The 26,849-nt window shown below is 46.9% G+C and overlaps 1 protein-coding gene across 3 annotated transcripts in view; it reads right to left on the reverse strand.

The window, feature by feature from the left end:
* Window positions 1-26,849, reverse strand: part of OCRL (OCRL inositol polyphosphate-5-phosphatase) — a 1,330,750-nt gene that overhangs the window by 1,037,255 nt on the left and 266,646 nt on the right. For all 3 annotated transcript variants that reach the window (XM_069612980.1, XM_069612981.1, XM_069612979.1), the window contains one exon: window positions 18,245-18,346. In XM_069612980.1, the coding sequence (XP_069469081.1) occupies window positions 18,245-18,346 (102 nt within the window). The remainder of the gene's footprint in view (window positions 1-18,244; window positions 18,347-26,849) is intronic.

Below are 26,849 nucleotides of genomic sequence, written 5' to 3' on the forward strand. Positions count from 1 at the left end.
AATGGCGTGGATGAATTAGCTAGAATGGATGAAACAGGTGGAACAAATTAATGCGCGGAGTGGAAGAATGCATGAGTGGATACCTATATAGTTCGAATGAGTGTGGAAATCGAATGAATTTGTAGATCGGATGAGTGTATGGAATGGATGAACATGCTGATTGGATGAGTGTGTTGCAGAGCGGCTGGATGTGTAGAACAGACGAGCGTGTAGCGTGGATGGAGTGTGCAAATACAGAGAAGCGAGTAGAACGCAAGAGTACGTAAAACAGATTAATGTCCAGAACGGATGAGCGTAAACCGGATAAATGTGTAGAACAGATGAGTATGTGGAGCGGATGAGTATGTAGAGCACATGAGGGTGGATAATGGATGAATATGGAAGTACGGAGAGTGCGTAGATCCCTGGAGTGTATAGAACGGATGACTGGATAGAGCAGATGAGCGGATGGAGCGGATGGAGCGGATGGAGCGCATAGAGCGGATGAGCGCATAGAGCGGATGAGCGCATAGAGCGGATGAGCGCATAGAGCGGATGAGCGCATAGAGCGAATGAGCGCATAGAGCGGATGAGCGCATAGAGCGGATGAGTGCATAGAGCGGATGAGTGCATAGAGCGGATGAGTGCATAGAGCGGATAAAGTGTACAGAGAGGATGAGTAGATAGAGTGCTTAAAGATGATGAGTGCGGGGAGGGGGTGAGTGCATAGAGAGGGTGAGTGCATAGAGGGGGGTGAGTGCATAGAGGGGGGTGAGTGCATAGTACATGTGAGGGCATAAAACAGATGAATGCCTGGAGCGAACGCGTGCCTGGAACGAACAAGTGCCCAGAGTGAACGGACGTGTTGCGTAGAGCGGATGAGTACGTAGAACGAACGAACACAGATTGCAGCCAATACTGATGAGTGCGTAGAATCGATGAATACATAGTGCTGTCGAATGCATAGAGCATGGAGCAGACAGGAGTGCATGCGTGGGGCAGACAGGAGTGCATGCGTGGGGCAGACAGGAGTGCATGCGTGGGGCAGACAGGAGTGCATGCGTGGGGCAGACAGGAGTGCATGCGTGGGGCTGACTGGAGTACGCATGGCGGACTGGAGCGGGCGGAGCGGACTCGAGCGTGCGGGGCGAGCAGGAATGCATGAATGCATGGAGTGGATAGGAGTGCATGGAACGAACTGGAGCACATAGAATTACGTGGTTGGTTTGTAATGCAGAGAACGTTTGAAAGAGCATATAACCCATCATATCTCACCACCACGCTTACTCTCTCCTTTACATCACCACTCAACTAGAACACAGAGATACTATGACACCCCCCCAGGCGTTCTCCTCAGGCCTAACTCAGCCACACCCGGTCTGGATAAATCCTGCCAGAATGAACACATACTCTTGATCTCTTAACCACCACACCTACCGATAAGAAGCAGCTATTACACGGATACCGCTCGAGCTGCACACATACCCGGTGCTCACACGCACCTTTTGACTCTCTCTACTGATCTGAACTTCGGTTCCCAAGGGTGTTCAACCTACCAGCGCCTTCGGACCATACCAATGGTATATAAGGCGCTATATAAATGCAAAATAACAATAACAATAAGCGGTTGTCAACTACCATTTGTAGATCAGGAAAGCGAGAGTAGTCATCCATGGCCACCAGAATGTACACCCCCACCCCACCCCTTCAATGGACCAAAAAAAATCGATTGTTACCTCATCCCACGCCTTCTCCGGCAACACTGTCATGCACAGCGGTATGGGCTGGTGTGAGGGCCGATAACCGCACAGGTGGGGCACTGCTTGAGGAGCTCTTCCACCTGAGTGTCAAGTAGAGGAAACCATACCTTCTGTTTGAGCAGCCTTTTTGTGGAGACGATTCCCCAGTGTCCTTCATGCGCCAGTATTTTCCTTTGCAGTGCTCAGGGAATAACAATCTTGGTTCTCTTTAGTAATAGTCCATCTTCCGACCTGGCCAGTTCCTCCTTGACTGACAGTAAGCTTCTGATGTCTTGTTGCATTTCTGGCGTGGCAACTTCCCCAGCTTGTTTGGCCTGCCTCCACCTCCTCGATTCCATCCATCTGAATGCAATTTAGATGGCGTGGTTATTTTCTGTCTCTTGTACAAGTTAGTTAGGTCAACTGCTTGTGGCGCTGCGGCTTGTACGCCATAGTCTATGTACTGGTTGGCGACCAAGGGTTTTGAGACAGCTGATGCGACTGGGTGACGAGATAAGAAGTCTGCAGGACTTTCGTCCTTCTCTGGTCGATTAACGATTCGGAAACTACAGTCCTGAAGTCTCAAACTCCACCTTGCGATCCTTGGAGGCATTTTTGCTTGCGGGTTCCCATAGATTAACAACAAAGTCTGGTGATCTGTGACCACTGTGAAGGGTTTGCCATAGAGAAATAAGTGAAAATGTTCACAGGCCCATACTACAGCCAATCCTTCTTTCTCGGCCTGCAAGTATGCCTGTTCCATCTTTAAGAGACTCCAGCTAGCACAGGAGACAATGTGGCGCTTCCCAATGTCAATCTGGTGTAATTGCGTTAGTATGGCACCCAATCCCACTAGGCTGGCGTCAAGTAATTTCGTCTCCCTTGCCGTGTTGAAGTATACCATGTTTTTGGTGGCCGAGATGTGCTGCCGAATTGATTAGAACGCTTGCTGGCAGGAATCAGACCACACAAACGGCACTTGCTGTTTCGTAAGAGCTCACAGTGGTTCATTCACAGAGGCGAAGTCCAGAATGTACCGGGTACAGTAGCTGGCAAGCTCCAAGAATTATCGTAGGTCTGATATGTTGGTTGGTGGGCTAGCATTGTTGAGTGCTGCCACCTTCTGGGGTCATGCACTGGGCTGAGAATATGTGCCCGAATAAACAAAAGGTGTCTTTTCAGAATTCGCATTTTTCTTTGTTGAGCGTTAGATGGGCTGCTTCCAAGGCCATGCATATTCTGGTTAGTCATGTTGTTCTCGGTTTTTCACAAACACCGGTATGTCTTCACTGTAGTTTAAGCAGTTGGGGATGTGCTTGATAAGGTTGTGAATTTCGCCTTGGGGAATTTCTGCTACTGACACCTGAAAACTAAGGCACTTATATCTGTACAAGCACAGGTGCGTAACGAATGTGGTTATGTACCTACATTCCTCACTCAACTCCAGCTGATGGTATCCTTCATTGAGGTCCAATTTGGAAAATATGGTGGCTCCATTAAAAAATTTAGCATATTGGTGATTCGTGGGGGTTGGCGTTGATCCCTTAGGATGGCCTCATTGGGCCGGTGCATGTCTACACATATTCTGATGTCCTGTGAATCTTTCTTGGGAACAGGAATACCAACGGAGTGGGCCGTACCGATTGGCTCAATGATACCTTGTTCCAGTAGTTTGTGAAGTTCTTCTTCGACTTGTCGCTGAATGTTCACAGGAATGTTACGATAGTGTTGGGCCAATGGGTGAATTTCGGGGTTCATGTGCAGGTCTGTTTGTTTGCCCTTCAATTTTCCCAAGCCTTTTAAAAGAGATGGAAACAAATGTTCAATTTTTGCAGATGGGTCGAAGTATTTATGGGCCATGAGGTGGTAAAGTACGTGTATCAGCCCCATGTCCACTGCAGATTTAAAACTTAGGATGCACCCACTGTGCGTGTCTGCTTCCAGAACGTACATGGGTATTCTTTAAGATTGGGTTTTGTACTTGCAGTGTGCTATGAAGTATCAGCTACATGGCAACAGGTTCTTGGAACCATATGGGAATATGCTCACTTTGGCTGGCTTTAGTTTCAGGGTCTGTGGTAGACTTCCATAGACTTCCTTGCTGATTACATTTACTGTGGCTCCCGTATCAGCTAGGAACTTGCCGGGCATGCTATTTACCTGGAGCAGTAGGATCGGGCTCTGCTCAGTCGCTGCTGGATTCCCTAGTGGATATAGATACCCTTTTCTTCTAGGTTCTTCGTGGTGGCATTCCCTCCTTCTTGGGTCATCTGCTGATGACTGACTGGAACCACTATCTGTTTGGGACTGTTCTACCAGATAGCAAACATATCTTTTGGGCTTTCTTTTGGGTTGTGAGGTTGATGGTCTGTTTGCTCGCCACTCCAGTTGTGCTCTGTCCTGTGTCCTTCCTCCTTCCTTTTCTCGATATCTTCTGGGAGGTTGCTCCTGGTGCTGGTTCATGCCTGCTGGAAGTCCCTGGGGATTTTCTCGGGTGTGCACTGCCTCGCCAACACTACCCATTCCACTTGCGTGGCTGCTGTACATGCAGCATACCGCCTTGAAATGGTTTTCCCCTCCACATACCGAGCATTGCCGTCCAATCGCCAGGCATCTACCTTCATGGGGAAACTCGTATCCGCACCGGTAGCAAAATGGTTCCCCATTACCTTTGTGTGGTGGTGTAACTTCCACTTTGTTAATGACCTCCGACTGCCCGGTGGAGATTTTCACATTGCCCAAGGTTTCTATCTGGAAGGCCAATGCCACATCTGATCTTGCTAATCGCAGAATGTCCTCTAGTGATCGCATATTGTGCCACAGTCTTTTCCTGAAATCAGCACATTCACAACCTGCATTAATTTGAGACCTCAAGGCCTCCTCATTCGAATAATGATTGAAGTCACAAATCTTGAGGTGAATGCAAAGGCGCATTACAAAAGCATCCATCGACTCTCCTTTCATTTGCTCAGTCGTGTGAAAAATGTGACCTTCATAGTCTACATTGGTGTGTGGTGTAAAATATTCAGTAAGGGTTGAGTCCAGTGTAGGTATTGGTTGAGTTGACTGGTAGTTCATCCACAATGTCCCGTATAATAGGTCCTATGGCCAGCATCAGAAAGCTGTGCTTTTCTTTCTCTTCCAGGGGCCTGATGGCCATAATGTATACGTCAAGATTTCTCACCCATCTCTTCCACCAGGGACCCAAGCTGCTGGTTTCAGTGAGATCAAAGTGGGTGGGTGTTGGGACAGTAATTCTGAATTCCAATTAAGGACTTAGTAAAACCATTCAACTAAGACAGGACAAGACTCCACTCTTAGTATAAGGCTGTACCACCGAGTGCATGGTAGCGTAGACAGATCAGCCAGCCTCATTTTAAGAGAGAGGGCTGTAGAATCAGTACAAAGAAATTGTATTATACATATGGTACAAAGAAACACTGACACACCATGTATTGTATAAATAAAGGGTTCATTTTATATAGAAGCAGACCAAGAGATTCTTGGGTAGTAAGTAAGTACTATCATAAAGCATATACACACATTATAATAACACAACACTATGCTTTAAATACACAGATCAAAGCACAGACCTGATTTCGAGCACCCAACAGTATTTCTAGGTAAGTCAGGCCTTTGCATACACATTCAGTATAGGGCACACCTATTGTTGGAGAGTTAAACCATAAATTACTTTCAGATTGCGTTCCAGTAATACAAGGGTAATAGACCCTGTCAGTTATGCAGTGATACTCAACAAGGAAATCACAGTCAACCAACTTGCAAATATACTTTTCTGAATATTGTAACACAGATTTAAGGAACAGGATATACCTCTACTACTCTTGTGATAACACACAGTTATACTAGGCGAGTAAGACCTTTTTGGTGTAATATACAATTACAGCTGCTTTTCAGCTCAGTGGAACACAGTCTAAGATAAGCAAGAACTCTTTACACTATTTTTGTATGCACCAGGCAGACCAAGGTCAGCTACACCCAAAGGAATATTTTTCAGGAATGGCCCAAAGCTAGTCTTGGCAGGTAAGACCTAAGGTTGTAACATACTATTACAGTTGCTTTTTAAGATCAGTGTAACATAGATGGAGATAAACAATAACTCTTGTTTTAGGATGGCACACAGCTAACACAATGTAAGTAAAACCTATATACTTGTTAAAGGGGTCATCAGCAACGTAAAGGTAAGTATAACCCAAGGCAGACTTATTGTGGACAGGTTAACAGCAAGTCAGGGGAAGCAAGACCCAGTCGGGGACACTCATACATTTATCCTAACAGGAATAGTAAAGTGAAACCAACAGCATTAATTTTGGGGAAGATGTACAACCCATTCGCAGGTGAGTAACTTAACCTTATATATACTTTTCTGAATAGTGCAACACACATTCAAGGTAAGTAAGAACTTGTGTAACTGTGCACTCTCAGAGTTACAGTTACCAACCAACTTCTTTTACAAGTAACTTTTGCACACTTGTCATCCTTTTCAAGGCAGAATCTGTTTCTTATCCAGCCCGCCCCTTATTCTATAGCATAACTTCACTCAGAGGCAGTAGAGGGATCGTAGTGGCCTAGGTGCCAGCTGTAGGCAGGGTGAGATAGGGTTCACTTGCAGGCAAAGTCAGAGTTTCAGAGGAAGACTTTTCAAACAAGTAAGTATTTCACTTTAAAGTTAGTTGAGGGCCCAGGGACTTCAGAGTAGACACCATAGTAGGATTCCCCAGTGGGCCTGGGTGAACTGGATGAGTGTCTTCCCAATCACAGAAAACACCCCAAAGCTGTACAGAAATCACAAAGGCTTAAGGTAGGTAAAATACCCCAGCCAGCACAGTACCTCAGCACAGAAGAAGAAGAAGAGTTGCAGCAGGAAGCCTTCAGGTTATGCAGCCAAAAACCTGGTAGATGGATTCCTTTATCAAGAAGACGGAAGACAGGACTTTGGACGGTCATTTGCAGTAGGGATCATGGAAGAAGGCTCCAGGCAAGAGTTTCCTTGCGGCTGGATGCGGCTCTGTGAATTTGGTGCCTTTTCAGGAGCACAGAAAAAAGACTGAATATCGCTGGTCGGATTCTTGTCGTTTGCAAGGTCCAGGGACTTTTCAGACCCGAATAGTGCCTCTGGAGATCCAGCAGGATGCCCACAAAGTTTAGGCGAGATTCAGAATTCGGAAGACCGTGCACCGCCAGATGGCTCGAGGTCCCAGGGTATTATAGCCCCACAAGGTTGGAGCAGAACGCGGGATGGCTCAAAATGCAGGTCTTCTTGAGTCTAGTGGGTCTCACCAGGCCCTGGGTCGTCTTTTTCGGAGTCCCCAGGTCGATTGGAAGGAAGGGCTACAACTGGCTCTGGTTACACAGCAGGCTCTCCGGTAACTGGAAATCGTCTCAGCTGCGGTTTCTTAATTTTCCTCTTTGGTTTTGGTTCCAATGATCGACTACCTCTTCAGCTTCTAGGATCAGACCTTTATGCAGGAACCCAGCCAATCAAACAGCCTTGCAACATTCAAACTTGAGGGTTGGCAGTCCTTTCAGGACAGCCAGCCCTCCAGTTTGAACTGGATTCTCACAGTCAGGCTGGAAGACAAAGAGCTGCAGAGTTTTGGTTTCCTCCTCGCTTCCTGCCTTCACAGACACTCACTCTGGAGCCTGGGCAGGGAATCCACAGGATTCCCGCCAAAGATAAAGTCAATTTCCCAGCCTGGATGTCAGGTGAAGGAACAGGAATGAACAAGGAAGGCTGAAATGGCGAAAAAAGAAGACAGGGCCATTTTGGTAAAATGAGCACCCATGGGTGCCTTTACCGGGGCTGGGCAAACAGCCTGCGGTAACGGAGCACCGAATTAATAAAAAGGTTCACTGCCACCAGCCATTAAAGCTAAGTTTGTCCTTGTAACATAAATGTTACATTTAAAATGAGATAGGGGATACTCATTATCTCCCCAGCATTCCACATAGGGTGGGGGTGCTGGTCTCACCTAAGAAAATGTTAAAGGGATCCAAAGATCCTTTCTATCCTTGGGAACTGAAGTTCTCACAAGGGTAGTCAGAGAAAGTTAACATGGGAACCCCTAGGGTAACCCAGCAACAATAGGCACTTATTGTCAAAAAGTTGTCAAAGAGGATAACTTTTAAAAGACACTATGGAGAGTCTTATAAATGACTCATAGTAAGAGTAAAAGATTCTTTGAGTGTGGAAAAAGGTTCCCACTCACTGAGGTATAGGGAAAAATAATCTACCAGTCCAGCAAAATGTTCTGGGGTTGACACAGGTCAGGAAGATGCATCATTGATATGAAGATCTTACCTGCAGTGGCCAGTAGCATAACGAGATTGTCTTAAGGCAGGGCCGCAGGTGACATGATGGGCACTGTCAGGTTATCTTCCTCAGACATGATGACGGTGTGCGTTTAGCAACAGTTTGAGTTGCAGGTGTTATAATATTTCCCTCGTTGATTCAATGTGTGTGTTGGTGAGGAGCACAATGGTGAGGAGCAGACAATGGGCGATCCTAGTCCTCTTATGTGGCAGCATCTGCAATTAATACTTCTGCTCCCACCTTTTCCCAGTCACATATGGGGTGATGTGCCGTCTCAGGCCTCGGTCAGCACGTCCCCCTTTCTACTTTAGCTGCACCCTGCAGCGTTCAAATCCTTCCATGCTGCGGGCCAGTTCCCTGGTGCCTCCAACAGCATGTGACTTCGACTCACCGTCAGTGACACTGCATGGAGTCCTCCCATCCAGCCACCATGCAATGCGCTCTCACTCCTTTCTTTCGGAGCAGCGCTGCTGTTCCACCGGCACAGCTCCTGCTTGAAAGAACCGTATTCCTTCTCGGGTGGATGCAAGGGCTGCACCGCCTAGCGTGCTGTCACACCAGCTTCAGAATCACACCGGCGGAGTCATCCTCCACATCGGCGCCCCCCGCAGTTGAGCCAGGCTGCGTAGGCGGCAATGAGCATGAGCGGGTCATCCGTCTTATCACCAGTTTGGTGTTCCCCCACACAGCTCCTTTCATACATTCATTACGGAGCGGACAAAGAGTAAAGTAGGCAACATCTTTATTACCTCGCATTCCAACTTGAACTGTCTCCCCCACATCCTGTCCCTCCCCTTTCACCCGCCACGCAACCCTACCCACGTGGTCCACTCCATGGCTTCACTAGGACATCACAATGAGGCTGGAAACCAAGGCTTTCCTTCCGAGCGCACGTGAGAACTGAAAGATTTGAAATGGTAAGCGCTGGCAGAGGGAAGCGCATCCATAATTGAACACAGCGCAACCTGGGAGAAGAAAACAGCTGGTGTGGGAGCTATCAGTAGATCAAGCTTCCCCGACGTACCCAAAGTGAAACTTCTGAGCCCTCCCGCACATTCCTGAAAGCAGATGGCTTAAACCCATCAATGAGCCACACTTTGCACCCACACAGTTAGGAGACAGACTGCAACTAACCACTGTCAGCACGCGAACAGCCGACGGGCAAACCCGACTGTTGGATGACTGAGGCACCACGCAGTAATCAAAGGCCACAAACCATGACTGGCAAAATCAGCACCTCCAAGAAGCAGGCCAAGCTAAAATAGTTCTCCAGAAAGATTGATGGCTCACCTGGAGCATTGGGCAGCGACTAACCTTACCCAGAGCCAACCGCAGGGCGGGGTTTGCTCCTAGAACAGGCAATGTAGATTAAGCTACAACTGCAGCAGATTGGGAGTGCTATTGACCCAAAAGCCAGATCGGACGTCCAAAATTGATGGCTCCAACTCCAACCTCAAGTGGAACAAATAGGCACTAGAATGACTGAAGTGTACAAGGCATGACGAGAAGCTACAATTGAATACAGAAGATCCTGCGGTAACAGGGCTTTCAGTACGATGTGCTCATCCGGGCCAAGTTAAGGGTCATTCAAAACAATAGACCCACTTATTCACCATGCCTGGGGACGCTCTGTAGTATATTGAAGCCGATATTGGTCCGCTTAAACGTAATTGCTGACTAGGTCGCTAGGCAGCATTCCAATACCCAGGCCCTTTATATTTGTTCATGTTGCAGTGACACTTTCTATTGGGTGGTCATGGCCCAGTACAGAGCGCAGGCTGCTGGCAAGTTTCCTTTTGGCCAGCCAGCTGATTTGTTCCCAGTGCGATTGGGGCACTGGGGGATGTTGGGATCCACATGGGCAGAAGGGAGTGCGGGTGTCGACCATGACTAAGGCGGGGGGGGGACTCAGGGATGTTTGTTGGCAATCTATTTGTATTTTTGGATTTTGTTAGGTTTCATATGGAGCTTTTTGCCAAAACGCTTCACAGAGAAACAGGCGACAGTACATTAAAATCAGCAAAGCAATTGTGTTCGGAATCAGCCAATAGCAATCAAACAGGAGACTGAAGTAGATGACATTTTAGGCAGGAGCGAAACAGAGAATAAGAGGCTATAGATCGGAGGGATAGTGGAAGAAGGTTCCAGTGGAGAGGGACCAGCAGTTCAAAAGATCAAAAATTAGATTGTGCACAGGGGGCACGTGGAACAGTGAATAAAAAAAGTCCAGCAGAACGGAGAGGACGAGAAGGAGAGTAAAATGAAAGAAGTGAAGCAAGGTAATCAGGGGGAAGGCCATATAAAGATTTGAATACTAAACATAGAAAATTGAATTTCTGCTGAGAGTGAAAGGAGAGCCATCCAAGAGAGTCAAGAGAAGATGAGATGGAATCACGAAAGGTTAATGAACACAGCGAGCGGATGGAGGAATTATAAATTGATTTGAGTGGGGCTAGGCGAGAGTGAGGAAGGCCAAAGAGTAGAACAGAGCAGTAGAAGAGTCGAGAAAAGATTAGAGAAGAGACCAAGAGCTTGGTAGCATGAAAAGTGAGAAAGGGACGAATTTTGCGAATATTAAAAAGATGATAACGGCAAGCACGAGTAAGTGAAATATGATGGCTAAAGGAGAAGTTGGAGTCAAGATAGATACCGAGATTACGAGCAGTAGGAGAGATCAGCAGGGTTGGGAGGGGAGAGAATAGAAGGAGCAGGAGAAGGAGGTGAAAGAGTAGTAGCAGGAAAGAAAAGAACTTCTGTCTTTACGACGTTTAAGGTGAGAAAATGAGAAGTCATCCATGAATTAATGGCAGTAAGGCAGGTAAAGAGAGTGGCGTGAATGTCTGGTGTGAAAGACGAGAAAGAGAGAAAGAGCAGAGTGTCATCTGCATAGAGTGATGTGACACTCCGAAGAAAGAGATGACAGGAGGAAGAAAATAAGTGTATAAAGAAAAAAGGAAAGTGCCTGAGCACAGAACCTCTTGGAACTCTGTGGTCGAGAGGAAGAGGAGGAGAAATATTGCCGCCCCAAGATACAGCAAATGTGCGGTTGGATAGATAAGAAGAGAACCATGAAAGGACAGAACCACGAAAATCAAATGAGTAAAGTTTTTGTGTGTATTGTAAATGTTTGAGATACACAGCAAGGAATATAGGATCAAAGGATAGACCACATGACCCATGGGTTAAGAGGCCCTCCTCGCTAAAAGCACACTAAGTATGCCACAGTAGCAGACAATCTCGTGCTCTAAGAACCCATTGCATTAAAGGAATAACCTGGAGCATACCAGAGCTTAACCCGATAAAAAGCCAGAAAAGTAAAGGTGAATTTGCAAAGCCACAACATTGATATTGCCTTCCTGCAGGAGCCCCACCTCAATGTGGAGTCACGATGGAGCCCCGCTGCTTCATGGGGTATCAATCAGTGGTGCAGGGTCATCAACCTACTCGGGATGGGTGGGGGGGTTCGCCATACAGATTCATCTTTCACTCAGATTTAGATTACACAATTCTGTGGTCAACACAGACAGCAGGTACCTAATCCTGCAGGGGAAACATGGATAGCATGGAGTTGCTCCTAGTGAACGTGTATTCTCCAAACTGGGACTCTGCTGAATTTTGTCAAACAGTATTCTCGAAATGTACAAATTTCCTGAGGAGAGAGATGCTTATAGGGGAGGGGCTTTAATGTGGCACTAGAATCTCAACGGGTCAAAGAGATAAGTGGACTATCTCAGCCTGCATGACCCCACGCTCGGCACACATAATAGCCGAGAACATGGAAACCCTCATTGTTAGGGAGAATTCTCTGTTTAGGCTGAATTTCCCTACCTAGTGAGTCCCCCAGCAGCTTTGCTGGATTTCTGGGGTTCTTTTTTTCTCCTGCCAAGAGTGAGACTCTTTTACCCTCACTCTTGGACATGTTGAACTGTGTTATCTTGGACAAACCTTGTGTTGAATGGGCTATGGGGTCTTTTACTCCATAGGGCCTCATGTATTTTTGTGATGTGGGTTACACAGCACCCTCTGTGCCGTGACCCAGGGGTGTCCTAGGGACTCCCCAACATAGACTCCATACCCTGGGACTGACTACTGTCTCCCAGGGCATGTAAAGTCACAAAAGACTTTGCTAGTCTTGAATCCTGAACAGAACCAGTACAAACCATCATATTGTGGACGTACTGGCTGGGGCAATTCGATTGCCCCAGGGTCTGTTAGTCGAGGGGGCACGTCTCCGTCCCCCCTGATCGAGTTTTGGCTGGTGGCAGTGGAAACTACGTTTTATATTCGACCGCGAATATTTTCCTATGGGATTTCCCATTGTTTTAGGCTAACACATTTAATTATTTATTTACGGTAGCCTTAAACATACCGCCGGTTTATATATTTATTTTTATAACTCCGGTTGGGACTTTTTGCCAAAACTTGATGCTAAAATGGCGTTGGTGTTCGCCTCTGTAACTCTGACCCAAAGTGGAGCCCTTTGTTCCACTTTTGGCGGGCTTCTCCACAGAAGCCCTCCAAAGTGGTGCCACTCTGTCTGGGGTACTTAGGAGGGGTGGAGGGGGATTTAGGCACCCTGGACTGAGTTACCTTGGTAACTCAAGTCGCACTCCGTCCTGATTGGCCCAAGTGGTGAACCGCCCGGCTCACCACTTAGCATGTTTGAGTGACAGCTAGGCTGGGTGAATGGGGGTTTGCTGCATAAAAGCAGGGCTTTGGGGACTGGAACTTCAGAAGTCGCCACAGGACCAAGAATCCGACGAGGGAAGAGCTGAGCCGACCTGCTTCGACGACACCACCCGGTGGAGCCCTGCTGAACCGTCTCACCACTTTTCCCGACGACCGAGGAGAACTCTTAACGGAGTGGCTCCTTCCCTTTACTGGTGGGGACAACCAGTTTTCGCCTTCTTTTCGCTTCTCGAGGTATCTCGTGGCCGCCTTGCCAGTGCCAAGCACCCCGGCAACCGGAACCCCACCACTTTTACCTCAAACCACGAAAGTCGGTACAACCCTTTAACCGGAGGACTCCGCGGCTGGTTTCTTCCCGGGCAGTGCAACGACCTTCTTCTTCTGCTCTTCAGCGAGAACTTCTTCTCCCCTGACCGACGTCGAGCCTTGCTGCCACTGCCTGGAACAACTGCCACCGCTGGAGGATCCTTTCCGCTTAAGGTACCGTGTTCCGCCTGGCTTCCCTTGCTACCGACTGTACGGGGTAGATTTAGCCCCCGGCTTTCGACCCTGGGAGTGCCTGGGACACCCTGGCTAAACTTTCTAAACCACTCTAAACTCTTTCTAACTCCTTGCAAGACTGTGAATCCCTAATAACAGTGTGATCTTGGGCACATTTTCGCTCCGGCTACTCTAAGAGTGGGCCCTGCCTAGTGACTTTTGCTCACCTGTGCTTCTTTGAACCTATTGCAAGTGTTCTGGATCTTAGAGTGGTGTGTTTAACCCATTTCTGCTTTTTCTCTCCCTTTCTTGGAAACTACTAGAGTGTCATCTAACGTTAAGCACTCACCTCTGTTTTAATTAAGTGGTGTTAACCTAGAGTTGTCTAGATAGGAGAAAGGATTGAATCTACTTTCGTTATAACTGTGTTTGAAGTGTTTACTATATTTTGCTAGAGTGTTTCTAACTTATGTGTATTTTAAATAAATAACTATATACTTTTGAAACCAAGCTCTGGTCAGTGTTTGCTTGTGCTATTGTGTCTGGGTACATATTGTGTATACTCTGCATACTGCCTAACTCTTCTTGAGAGAAGTCTGACTGCTCAGCCACAGCTACCAGGTAAATCTGGGTGGTACAGACTGCTACCAAAGGGGTTTACTGCTCTACCTGTAGTCTTAAATCTTTTGCAGTGTTCCCCAAGGGAACTGCACAGGTTTCTGCCTAACACTCATGCTATGCGATATCTGGTGTAGAATATATAAAAGGCACCAACAAATTTGCATTTTACTCATCACCCCACGATTCCCATTTCAGGATATAGTTACGGTTGGCCTTTATCACAGTGTCCAGATTAATGGTGGAATCCCAGATTGTTCCCAAAACACTCTCTGACCTTTCCCCGGTTGTGCTATGAATCGAGTTAAGAGGTCCTCCCTGCAAAGTGCACAACTATCCTCATAAGCCATCTGTGCCTAAGGAAGCAGCGTGTATTTCGCTACGGAAATGAGTCCCCCGTCGACCCCTTTCCTGACACTTGAGGAAAGAAGACAGGTAGCATGTATGGGGAGGGCAACTACTATGGAGAAAGGGAATAGTTGGGAGCAGTATGATCCTCATTTGGGCTTTAAACTAGTGTTACAGAAATTGCCTTTGGATCAAGACACAGGGATCCGGAATAGATCAAAAGTGCTCCGTTTCTTAAAGAGAACATTGTCTGTGCCCAACTGGTATCCCAGGATATAAAATAGACAACGTGGTGCTTCATTTTTATGTCAAGCCTGGAGTTTGATATTTTTAAATTCACCCCAAAACAACAGGAGAGTCTTCCACAAAGAGTGATGCCGCCAAATCCTCAGCAGTCATCCTGCCCAGACTCCGTTCCACCTCTTCAAATCCAATGTTTTCATGGTGAAAACATGAAAAGACAAATTCTTACAATGGTAACAGGAAGTATGGGACTTCACAAAGGTGACAATTTGAGCTGGTTAGTGGTGGTTCTGGATACGAGGCTTAGTTCAACCCAATAGAAATATGAGCAGTGACAAATTGTTCAGAGAAGTGCAATTGTTGCCATGGAATTGTTGGGGGATCTACACCTTGTGAAGAGAGCGTGAACTTGTTGGGTGTAGATCTGTTTTGCCTGCAGGAGACCTGGCTCCTGACTTCCCCGATGACGGATGGATACACATTGTTTTTGTCCACAGCATATAAAGGTGAGGCTGGACGGCCAGCTTCAGTCTCCCTGGTGTGGATTTGTAACGGAGTACGAAATCAACAAGATCTGATCAGCCAAATCCATATATTCAGGCGATAAAGCTAAAGTGGGACCATTTTGTTCCCAGCCAGAGTAGAGACATTATTGCTAAATCTCTATTGGAATCCCTTGAAAATATCACAAAAGGACTTCCTGGATACAATTGAAGCGATTCTTTTCAGCTAGCAAGCCCAAGAGAAGCAGAACCCGATAAGTATATGCAGTGACTTGAATGCAAGGTGTATCAATTGGCCGAACCATAAAATTGTGTCAGTGGCAGAGAAGTAAAAGAGGGGCTGTATGGATGTAATTAATGGAGGATTGTGTGTATTGAATGGCAATGTTAAGGGCGATGAAAACAAACATTATACACGGTCAAGAGGAATGCAGGTGAATACACTTGATTATTGTTTCATATTGGAAGATTTATATTCGGAAATTAAAGAGTTGACAATTGAACAACAGATGTTAGCAACCATAATCCATAATACCGAAAAACACAGAATAAATTAATTAAATACATATGGGGTAAGGGGTTAAAATGGGTTGGGATGTCGTCAATAACACAGTTATACCAGGTGAGTAATACCTTATGGTATAATAAACAATTAAAGTTGCTTTTCAGATCATTGGAACACAGACCAAGGTAAGCAATAACTTTCTACACAAATGTAGGATTGCACCAGGCAGACCAAGTACTTATTCACCTGGTATAACTGTGTGTTATTGAATGTAGCTATAGGTTTATACTGTTCCTTGAATCTGTGTTCCACTATTCAGAAAAGTATCCTGGTAACAGGGTTGATTTACTAAGTTGTTCCTTAACTGGAATTCACTGCATGACTAACAGGATCTACTACTCTTGACTTACTGTAAAGTAATCTAAAAGTAACTGATGGTTCTACTCCCCATGAATTGGTGCGTCCTATACTAAAGGTGTTTGATAAGGTCTGACTTCCCTAGAAATACTGTTTGTTTTCTAAACAGGGCATATGCTTTGGTCTGTGTACTTTAAAGCACTGTGTTGTGTTTTTAAAATTGTGTTTATATATAATGTGATAGTAATTATTTTCCCAAGATTCTGCTTGCCCTACTTGTATTTAAATAAACACTATGCTTACAAAATAGTGTTTCAGTGTTTCTTTGGACCATATGTATGCTACAATTTCTTTATACCAAGCTACAGCCCTCTCTCCCTCCTGAGATAAGCATGGCTGCTCCGTCTATGCTACCATATACTCAGGTGGTACAGTCTTGTATGAAGAGTGGAGTTTTGTATTGTCTCAGTTGTATGGTTTTACTAAGCCCTTAGTTGGGCTTCAGAAAAACTGTCCTAACGTGCATGAATGTGGTCAAAACTAAGATCTTTGTGTTCCGGGTAGACCGGAAAAGAATAAATGGAAAGTTTAAATGGTATTTGGGCAATAACGTGTTCGGAAGAGTAAATCATTTTACCTACCAGGGTTTTTATTTGTTCTAGTGCAAATGCGTGAGTGAGCTTCTTAAAAACACAAAGCAAGAAATGACAGCATTGGCACTCCAAACCATACAAATAAATAACAGATATTACTAGAACTCCCTTGTACCATTGATTGAATATTACTACAAGAAAGTAGTCTTGGTTGTTACCTACGGTGCCGAAACCCTTCTATTTGACCTTGCAGATAATTGGATAAAACTTGAGGGACTGTTTTAGAGAAGAGTCTTAAAGCTTGCGCAAGGGGTATAGGATCATGTTATAAGGTACGAACTCGGATTACATTCACTCGTGGCTATTGCAATATAGAAAAATCAAAACTTCCAGATGAAAAGGTTAACTGCAGAGAATGTCTATTTGGAGGCAGCTGAAATTTGTGATGGATAATAGGTTGAGCAGTCCAATGAACAGGTGGGTTGAAAAATGCCAAGATTATATTAAATACTATGCTTTGAGTGTGGACTTGCTGCTTAATGCACAGCAAAATGAAAGTATGGGAGATGGACTGGATATATATATATATATATAAATGAGGGGGTGCATGGACACGCCTATATTCAGGGCTCCTGCTCGATATAAGCCCCTATTGTGCTCTCCTCCATTACTTGCAAAAATTCCCTGGCCATCATTGATGTACACAATGCTTACATGTGTCTGAACCTCTTCCAGACAAAGAAAGTTGTAGGAGGAAGGGAGGGGATTGAACGCAGCCTGAGGATTTGCAGGTACTGTCATATAGAGGGAATCACTGAAACAATGTATAATCTGCTGCTTGAATGCACCGCCTTGGCACCTCAGCATGACATGTATTTTAATAATTTAGTTATAGACTCCAGATCGTTGTCCTCTTGTTTAATCTGGCAATATATTTTGATGCAAAATGCATTAGCGGCCTTGCGTTTTTTAAAAGAGTTGTTCCCAGATGAGCCCAAGATTAATGATTAATATGGGATTGGGTTCATAGGGAGTATTGGGAAAACCCGCAATCTTATTGTTAGTATTACTTTTATATTGTTTTCGTGGAATGCTGTTTCTATGATACAACTATGATGCCATGATGAAATTAATTGTTATTACTCTTTTTAGTACCTTTTTTTAATACCTTACTCTCAGGGACCTTAACTTGGTGATCTCTAATTAAACAATCTTGATATTATCATATTGTATGCATTAAAGATTTTCAATTATGTTACAATTGTGATGTGTGTAATTGGTGTTAAGTGAAAAGTTTGTTGTGAACTATAACACTAATAAAACATTACAATTAGTGTGTTAGATGTTTACCTGTTAAATGAATGTTGGGAATCAAATGAGTCATTTGATTGAAACATGGAAGCTGCGGAGGCAGTGACTTTGTGCAAGGCAATAGAGGTGTTACATGGTACGGACAATACAAGCTCAGGGTTTGAGCAGGTAGTAATGGAAAATTACAGCCACGTGATAAGTGGAAAATGGCAATCCTGATCATCATTTGGCCCAGAACTTTCCAGAAGAATGCAGGTCAGGGGATCAGCACAGTGGAGAGATCTACGTTAATGACTGGATTTTCTGATTGTTCCAGAAAGAATCTGACAGAGGGACACCTCCTACCAGAAATCAGATGTTTGTACTCTGGGGTCGTCTTTAATTTTCAGTCACAGGGTCATGACCTAGAAAGGTGAAGGTCTGATGATTGGGGTGACTTGAAGTGGGATTCCTCTAGTGGAGTGACCATGTAGATCTATTGATTGTCTTGCACCTTCAACATACTATAATTATCTTACAGTGGAATCAATAATACAGTTTCTTACCCAATGCAATAGATATCAGGGGGATCTGGGTCACAAGTAAGCCAGGGCTCCAGGCCACTGTCTGGAGACTGACCATTTACATTCCATGTTCCTGCAAAAAATCTGCAACACAAAGACACACAAAATTATACCCTTTTGCAGAAACAAGACATGGAGCACCTCTTGAAATCACACAACCTACAACTCAAAGTCAGAAGAAACATGAGGATAGTAGGAAGGGTTCAGAGGAAGAACAAAGATGAAGTGAAGCAGACAGACCAGAAAAAGTTTACTGTTAAGGACTAGTAAAAGAAGGTGAGAGGAAACAGGGGTGCGAGGAAGTGGAGATCAACAGGAGAGATAATGCTGGGCCAATTACATGAGAAAGGCTGAATGCAAGGGCAAGATAGCGTAGAAACGAACAACAAGTAGAAGCAGAGAAATTGCCATAGGAATCAATGGACATCTATGAAAAATTGCAGGTAACCTGGTCAAACTAAGGGTGAAATCTTACTTTCTGAGAAGCATATTCAAAGTACAAGGTTCATATATCACCAAAATCACCTCAATACTCAATTACATAACAAAAACAAGCATTCAACAAAGGCAATTCCTTTGGCTGATGACTGATGTTCTATAGGCATTTATCGGGCGATGCTCACATCATTGTCAGCTATAGCACACCATCACTTGCCAGGCATTCACATATGATCTGGAATGCACATCATATGGAAGGCATTGCTAACATATGCAAGATATTGTCATTGAAAACCCAGGTCTGCTCTCCCTTTTCAGGTTTTGTTATGGAAAGGATACTTGAACCATTTTTAAGGACAGCCACAGTTACTATAGCATTGGCAGGTGTCGCACACAGACATTGATCGACAAAAGGCCAGAACAGGGAATCAGTTGAAAAAGGGTTTTCCTACTAAAGGTATACAGGATTGACCAAAATACTCAAATGGTGTCCTAAGTAAACAAAAGGGTGTCAGGATGGATCTTCTCTTCAGTGGGGGCAAAACCCACCTACAGAACATGTTCTTCATGAAAATAAAGTATTCCAACAAATGTTCTGCCAATACTCTGCTAGTCCAGGGGCTGGATGTCCCCCCGCAAGTCCATGAAGTGCTTTGGCGTCACAGTCCCGCCTCCTTTTCTTACCTTATCCATCCCTCATTAGGCATTTCTTTCAAGAGCTGCCTATCCGCCACACCTTCTCACAACAATTAAGATAGACCAACTCTCTTCCAATTTTCGCCCAACCTCTTCTCCCCTTTGGGCATTTCTATTACTACAATTATGGCTCCCCAATTCACTCCTTACTCTCCCACCTTCTTCACTCCTTTGGGTTCTTTAGTCTACCCTTTGGGTACTTTCCACTTTGGGTACTTTCCTCATAGCTACCACTTGTCTCCACTTCTGTTGTATTTCTGTCACTTTCTGGCCCTTCCTTTCCCCAGTCTTCTGGGTCCTTCTCCTCCAAGCCCACTCGGTCACCAAACTCCCCACCTTTTGGGTCTGTCTTTACCCAGCATCCTGTCCCCTTCCTGCCTCGTCTCTGGGTCTCTTGTCCAGCGTTCTACCTCCTGCTCTCCCCAGGCTCCTGGGATCCTCTTGAATGTCCAGCTTCCTGCTCATAATCCAGCTCCTTCTCTTCCTCTCTCCCGCCAGCACCAAAGGAGCTATTTGTCCTACTGTCAAAAGAACCACTAACTGGGCCATTGAGGTTTTATTTGACTTGGGCTCCTTCTTCCAGCGTCCCAATGTAGGAATGGGAATCAGGTGTGGTGGTTTCATATGGGCAACTTGGGAATCATATTTCTCTGGTTCTCAATGGATCTGGACATCAGTTTTGAGAACGAGAACCACAGCCACCAAATTAGAGTTCCAAGCCCTTCTTGTTCCTTAAGCTACTGGATGACTATCTTTGAGATAGCTTTGTGCATTTAAGGTCCCCTCTCGGTTTAAATGGTTTGGGAGCAGCTTCAGCACCTGCATGAGGGGAGCAGAGCATAACAGTGATGCCAGCCCAGCTGCTCCTCTATGTACATAAAGGGGCTGCAGTATCAACCATTATCCCATGACGAAGAGCCCGTTTTGCGGCCCCACCATTGTAAGGAAGGCATGGCATCAAAGTAAGACCGACACAAGTGATCACAGTTCAAGGGAGTTTATTAAAGTGCAAAAATGGGTGAGATAAACGCCTAATCTAAACCTAAATCTAAGATGGGAGCAAGCTACGACCATCAAATAATAATAATACAGTCCAAGTGGTGTCTTAGTCAAATAAAAAGGGCCTATACTAAAAAAACCTCTTGCCAATCCTTACCTCTATGCGACAAAGTAGTGTTTGATAATGTTCACAAGAATGAAGTGTTCTCAGAATGCTATAGCTGGGGTCTCCCTTCCCCACGTTTTTAGCACAGGACAAGGCGTGATTCTTGAGCACAGCACATTCCTGGGCTTCTCCAGCACGAGGTAACAGTTCCTTTCAACAATATCAGGGCCTTCTGTGAGTCTCTTATGCAAAGACTCTTGCTTCAGAGGGACTGATGTATCAAAACATCAAACAAAAGTTCCTTCGGTAATCTTCACGTCGGGTGGTTACTCATCACCCCTGGATCCCCCTCAACCAGGCTCTGATCCTTCTCTCAACGTCAGCCTCCCTCAATCAGGCTCAGATTAACAATTCACTGTGGACATCCCTCAGTCAGGTTCACGCTTGTCGACACAATGTTCACGGGTGTACATTCAAAAAGGCTCAATGTTATTTTAAACAACCATCTGGTTTACTTTCTTCTCAACGTGTCAGACATTCGACTGTAAACGGGGTTTGGTTTGACCCTCGTATGACCACTTTGACACCTTCGAGACCTTCGAATGAGCGCCCACGTGGCACCGGACCACTCTATATCTCCGATACCCAGTTTGTTCACAAAAGACCTCAATGTCTTAAACTTCTCTTCATACACTGTTATCTCCACAATCCTGAGCTTAACACAGTCTGGTCTGCTATCAGCGTCCACTGGTTCACCGGCTGTGCTGAACTCGTCAGCTTCACTTTTGCCGCTGGACGATACCATGGCAGTAATCGCTTCTCCCCGCCCTGGCTATCAGTGCGGGAGGGCCCATGTGTACCGTTGACATCCGTCACACCATTCGCCAGCTGCGATTCCCAGTCTTACGTTTCTTACTTTGAACGATCGCAGGTCTGGGTTGAAAAGGGCAAGGGCAACTCCCTCCTTGTTGCCTTTCTCCTTCGTCTGAACTGCCGTCCCGGAAGGGAGTAGTTTCTTACCTCTAACTCCATTTCTCCGGCATTGGTATCTTTCATGGATTCACATGCTGTGAATATTTCCCGTTGTCGGGCTGGGAAACCTCAGTAACTTTAAAACAGCAGTTTTCCTATGGAAAACTTCGACACCGAGTGTCCTATCAATTTCTTTGTGGGTGCTTTGGGCTGCACCAATAGGACGTCCACTATAAATAGCCCCCCCAACCCCGCAGCTTCCCTTCAGATTTTAACCTCACCAAAATGGAGGAACCCAAAACATACGTTTGCCTGAAGGGGGAAGGCTGGAGGGCGCATGTGAATCCATGAAAGATACCAACGCTGGAGAAATGGAGTTACAGGTAAGAAACTACTTCCGTCTCCAGCATTGGATCTTTCATGGATTCACATGCTGTGAATACACTACATAGCAGTAAGATAACCTGGAGGTGCATAACAGGCAAACAATACCCATGCCCCCAGTTAATAATGAACCAACAATAGAAAAACATGCATTTTCAGTTATCAAGACCGAAAGCACTAGTAAAGCCAACCCCCGGAAACTGCTGGGCTTACCTTACTGGAACGCACAACCCACCTGTGGAGGAATGCACAACCCACCTGCACATCCCCTGCTGCTGTTGACCCAGACAGTGGTGTCTGGTGAAGGTGTGCGGCACGGGCTATGTTGCTGCCTGGCAAATGTCACTGAACGGTATCCCTGACCACAGTGCCACCAACAACGCTGTGGACCTCGTAGAATTAGTCGGGGGAGTCGACAGCAATGGCTTTCCGGACTTTTTGTGGCAAAAGGAAATCGTAGTTGATACCCAACAGGAAAGGCCCTGCTTCGAAATCGGCTTCCCCTTGTTGGAGGGGCCAAAAGCCAAAAATAGCTGTCTCTAAGTCCTGAAGGACCGAGTCCTGTCCAGATAAAACTTCAAAGCCCTCTTGACATCCAATGAATGTAGCTCTTTCTCCGCTGGAGTGGAAGCCTTTGGAAAAAAAGTGGGCAAGGCTAACGTAGTTTTCTTATGAAACTCAGAAGGAATCTTAGGAATAAAGTGAGGATTTGTAGACAGGAGAACCTTGTCTCTCATTAAACGCAGATACGGCGGGTCGATAACCAGAGCCTGAATGTCGGAGACCCTCCTGGCAGATGTAATGGCCACCAGAAAAGCAACCTTCCACGTGAGAAACTTCACTGCCGTCGTGGACATGGGTTCAAACAGTGGTTTCATGAGGGCCGAGAGCACCAAGTTGAGACTCCAGACTGGAGAAAACTTCTTTGGGGGGAATGTCCTGAAAAGGCCCTTGAGGAAATATTTAATCAATCTGTCGCTGAACAGAGGTGTAGAGTTTTTCTTCCTCGTGAACCTGGAGGCAGCCAATTGGACCCCGATCGAAGACAACGCGAGACCCCCCCCTTTTCCAACGGCAGAAGAAAAGGCAGGAGCTATGGAGGCGAAACCTACAATGGCTGCAAGTTCGGTTGCTGTGAGCACTAGGCACAGAACCTTTTCCACTTTCGGGTGCATGACACGTTGGTAGATGGCGTCCTTGCTGCCGCCAAGATGCAGCGACAGTCCCCTGGACGTCTTAGGTATCCAAATTAGGAGTGGTCAGGAGCCACGCTGCAAGGCTGAGGGAGCCGGGTCGTGATGCCACACCTTTCCTTCGTTCTGTGACAGAAGATCCGGCTCTGACCCTAGATGAAGAGGGTCGTCCACTGCTAGGTGAAGAAGGTCCAAGAACCAGGTCTGTCAGGGCCAGAACTTCGCCACCAGCATCACCTTGCACGTAACCTTGTGCACGATCTGGATCGTCTTCCGGATCAGAGGAAACAGAGGGTATGCATATGCAAACAGGCCCGTCCACGGGAATGAGAATGCGTTTCCCCCCCCCTCAAGTCCAGATGAGCCACCCTGCTGGCGAAGAGACTGCACTGCCTGTTTCTGGGCTGGCGAATAAATCCAGCGGAGGAGTCCCCCATTTCATGAATGTCCTCGCCAACTGGCCGTCCTTTAGCTGCCATTCGTGCATCTGAACTGAGTCTCTGCTGAGAGCATCCACCTGCACGTTTTGAACCCCTGGCAAATAGTAAGTCAGTAGGTGAATCTTGCGCGCTATGGCCCAGTGCTAGACAGCCTGAGCCTCTCCCGACATGGGCTGTGAATGCGTACCTACCTCCCTGTTTGCAGAGATAAAACATAGTTGTGGTGTTGTCCGTCAGAACCCATACCACCAAGCCCTGAATAAGGGGCAGAAATGACTTCAGTACCCAGTGTACTGCCCTCAACTCCAGAACATTGATGTGCAACAAAGCCTCCTTGAAGGACCATTGGCCAAGGACCTGAAACTGGTTGAGGCAAGCTCCCCAAACCATCTGGGAAGCGTCTGTCACGATCGTATACTGAAAATCTGGCTCCACCAGGGGCATACCCGTCACTATGTTGTCGGAGCAAGTCTACCACTGCAGGGCGTCTGCCAGCGCCTGGGATATGAGAATCTTGTCGGACCAGGAACCGAGGACCTGTGGCCATCTTGAAGCGAGAAACACTTGCACTGGCCGCATGAAAAGCCAACAATTCAGGATGAGTGGGATGCAGGACGCCATGGTGCAGAGAAGAGGCATGTATATGCGGACCGTGACCTCTGTTCCCGGCACAAAGGAACCCACCATGGATAACAGCTTCTCTATCCTTTCCAACGATGGCTTCACCAGATTGAGCTGTGTATGGAAATGAGCCCCTAGAAAAACCAAGTCCCTAGAGGGCATCAGACCAGATTTGGCAAAGTTGACTGCAAAGAGGAGATGCTGTAACAGGAGCATAGCCACTTGGAGAGGCTCTGATGCCCGCTGACAAGTCTGACCAACCAGTCGTCCAGGTACGGGTAAACACGGTGTCCCTCCCTGTGGAGGTAAGCAGGTAAGCAGGCACCAGAGCCAGGAACTTGGTGAAAGTCCTGGGAGCCGACTTGAGGCTAAAGGGGAGAACCCGAAACTGGCAATGCTCGTCGCCGACTACAAACCGTAGAAACTTGCGATGTTTGGGTTGCATTAGGATGTGGAAATAAGCATCTTCTAGATCCAATGTCACCAGAAACTCCCAAGGCAGCACTGTTCGTATAATGTCTTGCACTATTAGCATCCTGAACATTTGTCGTTTCACATTTTTGTTTAGTGGCCTTAGGTCCAGAATGGGGCGCCATTTTCAGTTCGGTTTTTTGATGACGAAAAACTGGGAGTAGGTTCCTTGTCCTCTTTCTGACTCGGGACCTTTTCTATAGCACCATTCTGCAGCATCAGGCGTACCTCCTGCCTTAAAATCTGTAGATGCGGCTGCGATACCTTCACTGGTGGAACAGGGAGAAGCGGACGCCGGAACTCCCAACGAGTGGCCGTCTTGGACTGCATCGAGCACCCATCAGTCCGTTGTAATCAAACGCCACTCGTCGAAATGTTGTGCCACTCCCTCCAAGTCGACTGCCCCTGTGGCAGTCATTGTTGTGGCTTGGACTGGCAGCCTCTAGAAGCAGAAGGGGACGAACCCCTCTTTCGCTGACTTTGATAGTCCTTGTTCCGCTGAGCTGACTGGTAAGGTCAACAAAACCCCTGGGAGGAATAGCTGGAGCGACCGTAGCCTTTGTCGCGAGATCCTGCAAACCTGCCATTCCCTAAGGCTCCCCGAAAGGGACGAAAGGAACGTCTACCCTTCAGCGTCGCCAGGGACCTCGGCGTATCTGAATCCTCCTTCATATTCTTCAGAGCCTCGTCAATCTTCTCCCCAAATAGCTGCTCACCCTCGCAAGGCATGTCCACCACCTTGTGCTGTACTTCAGGTCTAAAACCGGTACAGCGTTACCCGGCCTGCTGCCAGAGGACTACTCCATTATGTCTCCGTTTAAACCTAGATTCTGCCAAGTCCACCACAATATTAATTCTATGATTGGAGGCTTCTTCCCACTCACGAACCAGAAGCATTACCTCCTTTCGTTGCTGCTCAGGTAGATGGTCCAGCAGCAGTGCCAATCTGTGCTACATTTCTCTGTCGTAGAGCACCATGATGGCCAATGAGTTGGCCGCCTTCACCAGCGTCGCCCCCACCATCCGCACCTTCTTGCCAAAAGCATCCAGCATACGGCCCTCATTGTCCTGGGGAGTTGCACACTGATGCTGGCTACGTGCCTTCCTACTGGCTGCTGCCGACACCACCGACTCCGGAGTGGGCTGCGACCTGAAGCACTTGGCGTGGACTCGGGCACCTTGAACTTTTTCTCCAAGCGGCCATTGACCGCAGGCTCTGTGAAAGGATGGCGCATCGTGCAAAGCCCTTCCTGCCACACGTGGTCCAAGATGGGGATAGAGAAGACCGCCTTCTGCCTCTTCCAAATGATCAAACAAAAAAAGTCTTTCCTCTCCTCTTCCGGAGTGAGGCCAAACTCCTGGCAAGCCTTGGCCATCATGGCATGAAAGGCGCCCACATCGTCCGGTGGCAAAGGCTGTGCCGGGCTGCTCAGGGGATCCACCTCTGGCTCTGTATCCCAGGTATCCGCCCGCCTGGGTGGGTGGTGACGAAACCGTTGACAGTGTCTCTTGTGGAACGCTATCGGGTTCAGACTCCACCAGCTCCCCTTCTTCCGGATCCCTACAAGGAGAGTTGTATCCCCTAGGCGATGGAACAGGCAGCCGACCCTCTGTGGTTGACCCTGGCGACACATCCTTCTGTCAGAGAACTGCTAGTAAATCCTTCCCCAAGGGCCCCCCACGCCCCAGGGTTTGGTGTACCGGGAGCGGGATATCCAACTGTCCAAGAAGCGACTGCAGCGTAGTCAGCACCTGTATTGAGAGCAGGGAGTGCGGGTGAGGCAGAACAGTCCCCAGTCCCCAGACGTGGATGGAACCGCTGGCCGTACGCCCAACGCCGAAGTGTTGAGAAACTGATGAGTTTCCTCCTCCGTACTCGAGGTAAAGTCGTAGGTCTAGGGATCTTGCAGGAGAATCTACATCAGGGGCAAAGGAGCAAAGCTGGTCCGAGACGATCACACTACTTCCCCCGAAGGCAACGGACCCCCATCGCTCCCCAGCGGAACCGAAGAATACAGAAGTTCCATTCCTGCCAAAACAGCCATCAACAAGGCAGTCGTTGACATTGTGGTCGCCAGCAAGACCGTAGTTGGGGGTCGTCGTTGTCGACATGGTGGACAAAGGGATCGTCTGCAGCAAAGCCGTCTAGGACGGGGGGTACCATCGTCGACAAGCTTGATTCTGTTGTCGTTGGAATCGAGGCCCCAGCCCAAAGATGACAGCTTGGAAGCAGAGCTGGAATGGTATGAACTGGAGACTTCCAGCCC

The sequence above is a fragment of the Ambystoma mexicanum genome, chromosome 5p (assembly GCF_040938575.1).
Source record: "Ambystoma mexicanum isolate Mex_15411 chromosome 5p, UKY_AmexF1_1, whole genome shotgun sequence".
Classification (NCBI taxonomy): Eukaryota; Metazoa; Chordata; class Amphibia; order Caudata; family Ambystomatidae; genus Ambystoma; species Ambystoma mexicanum.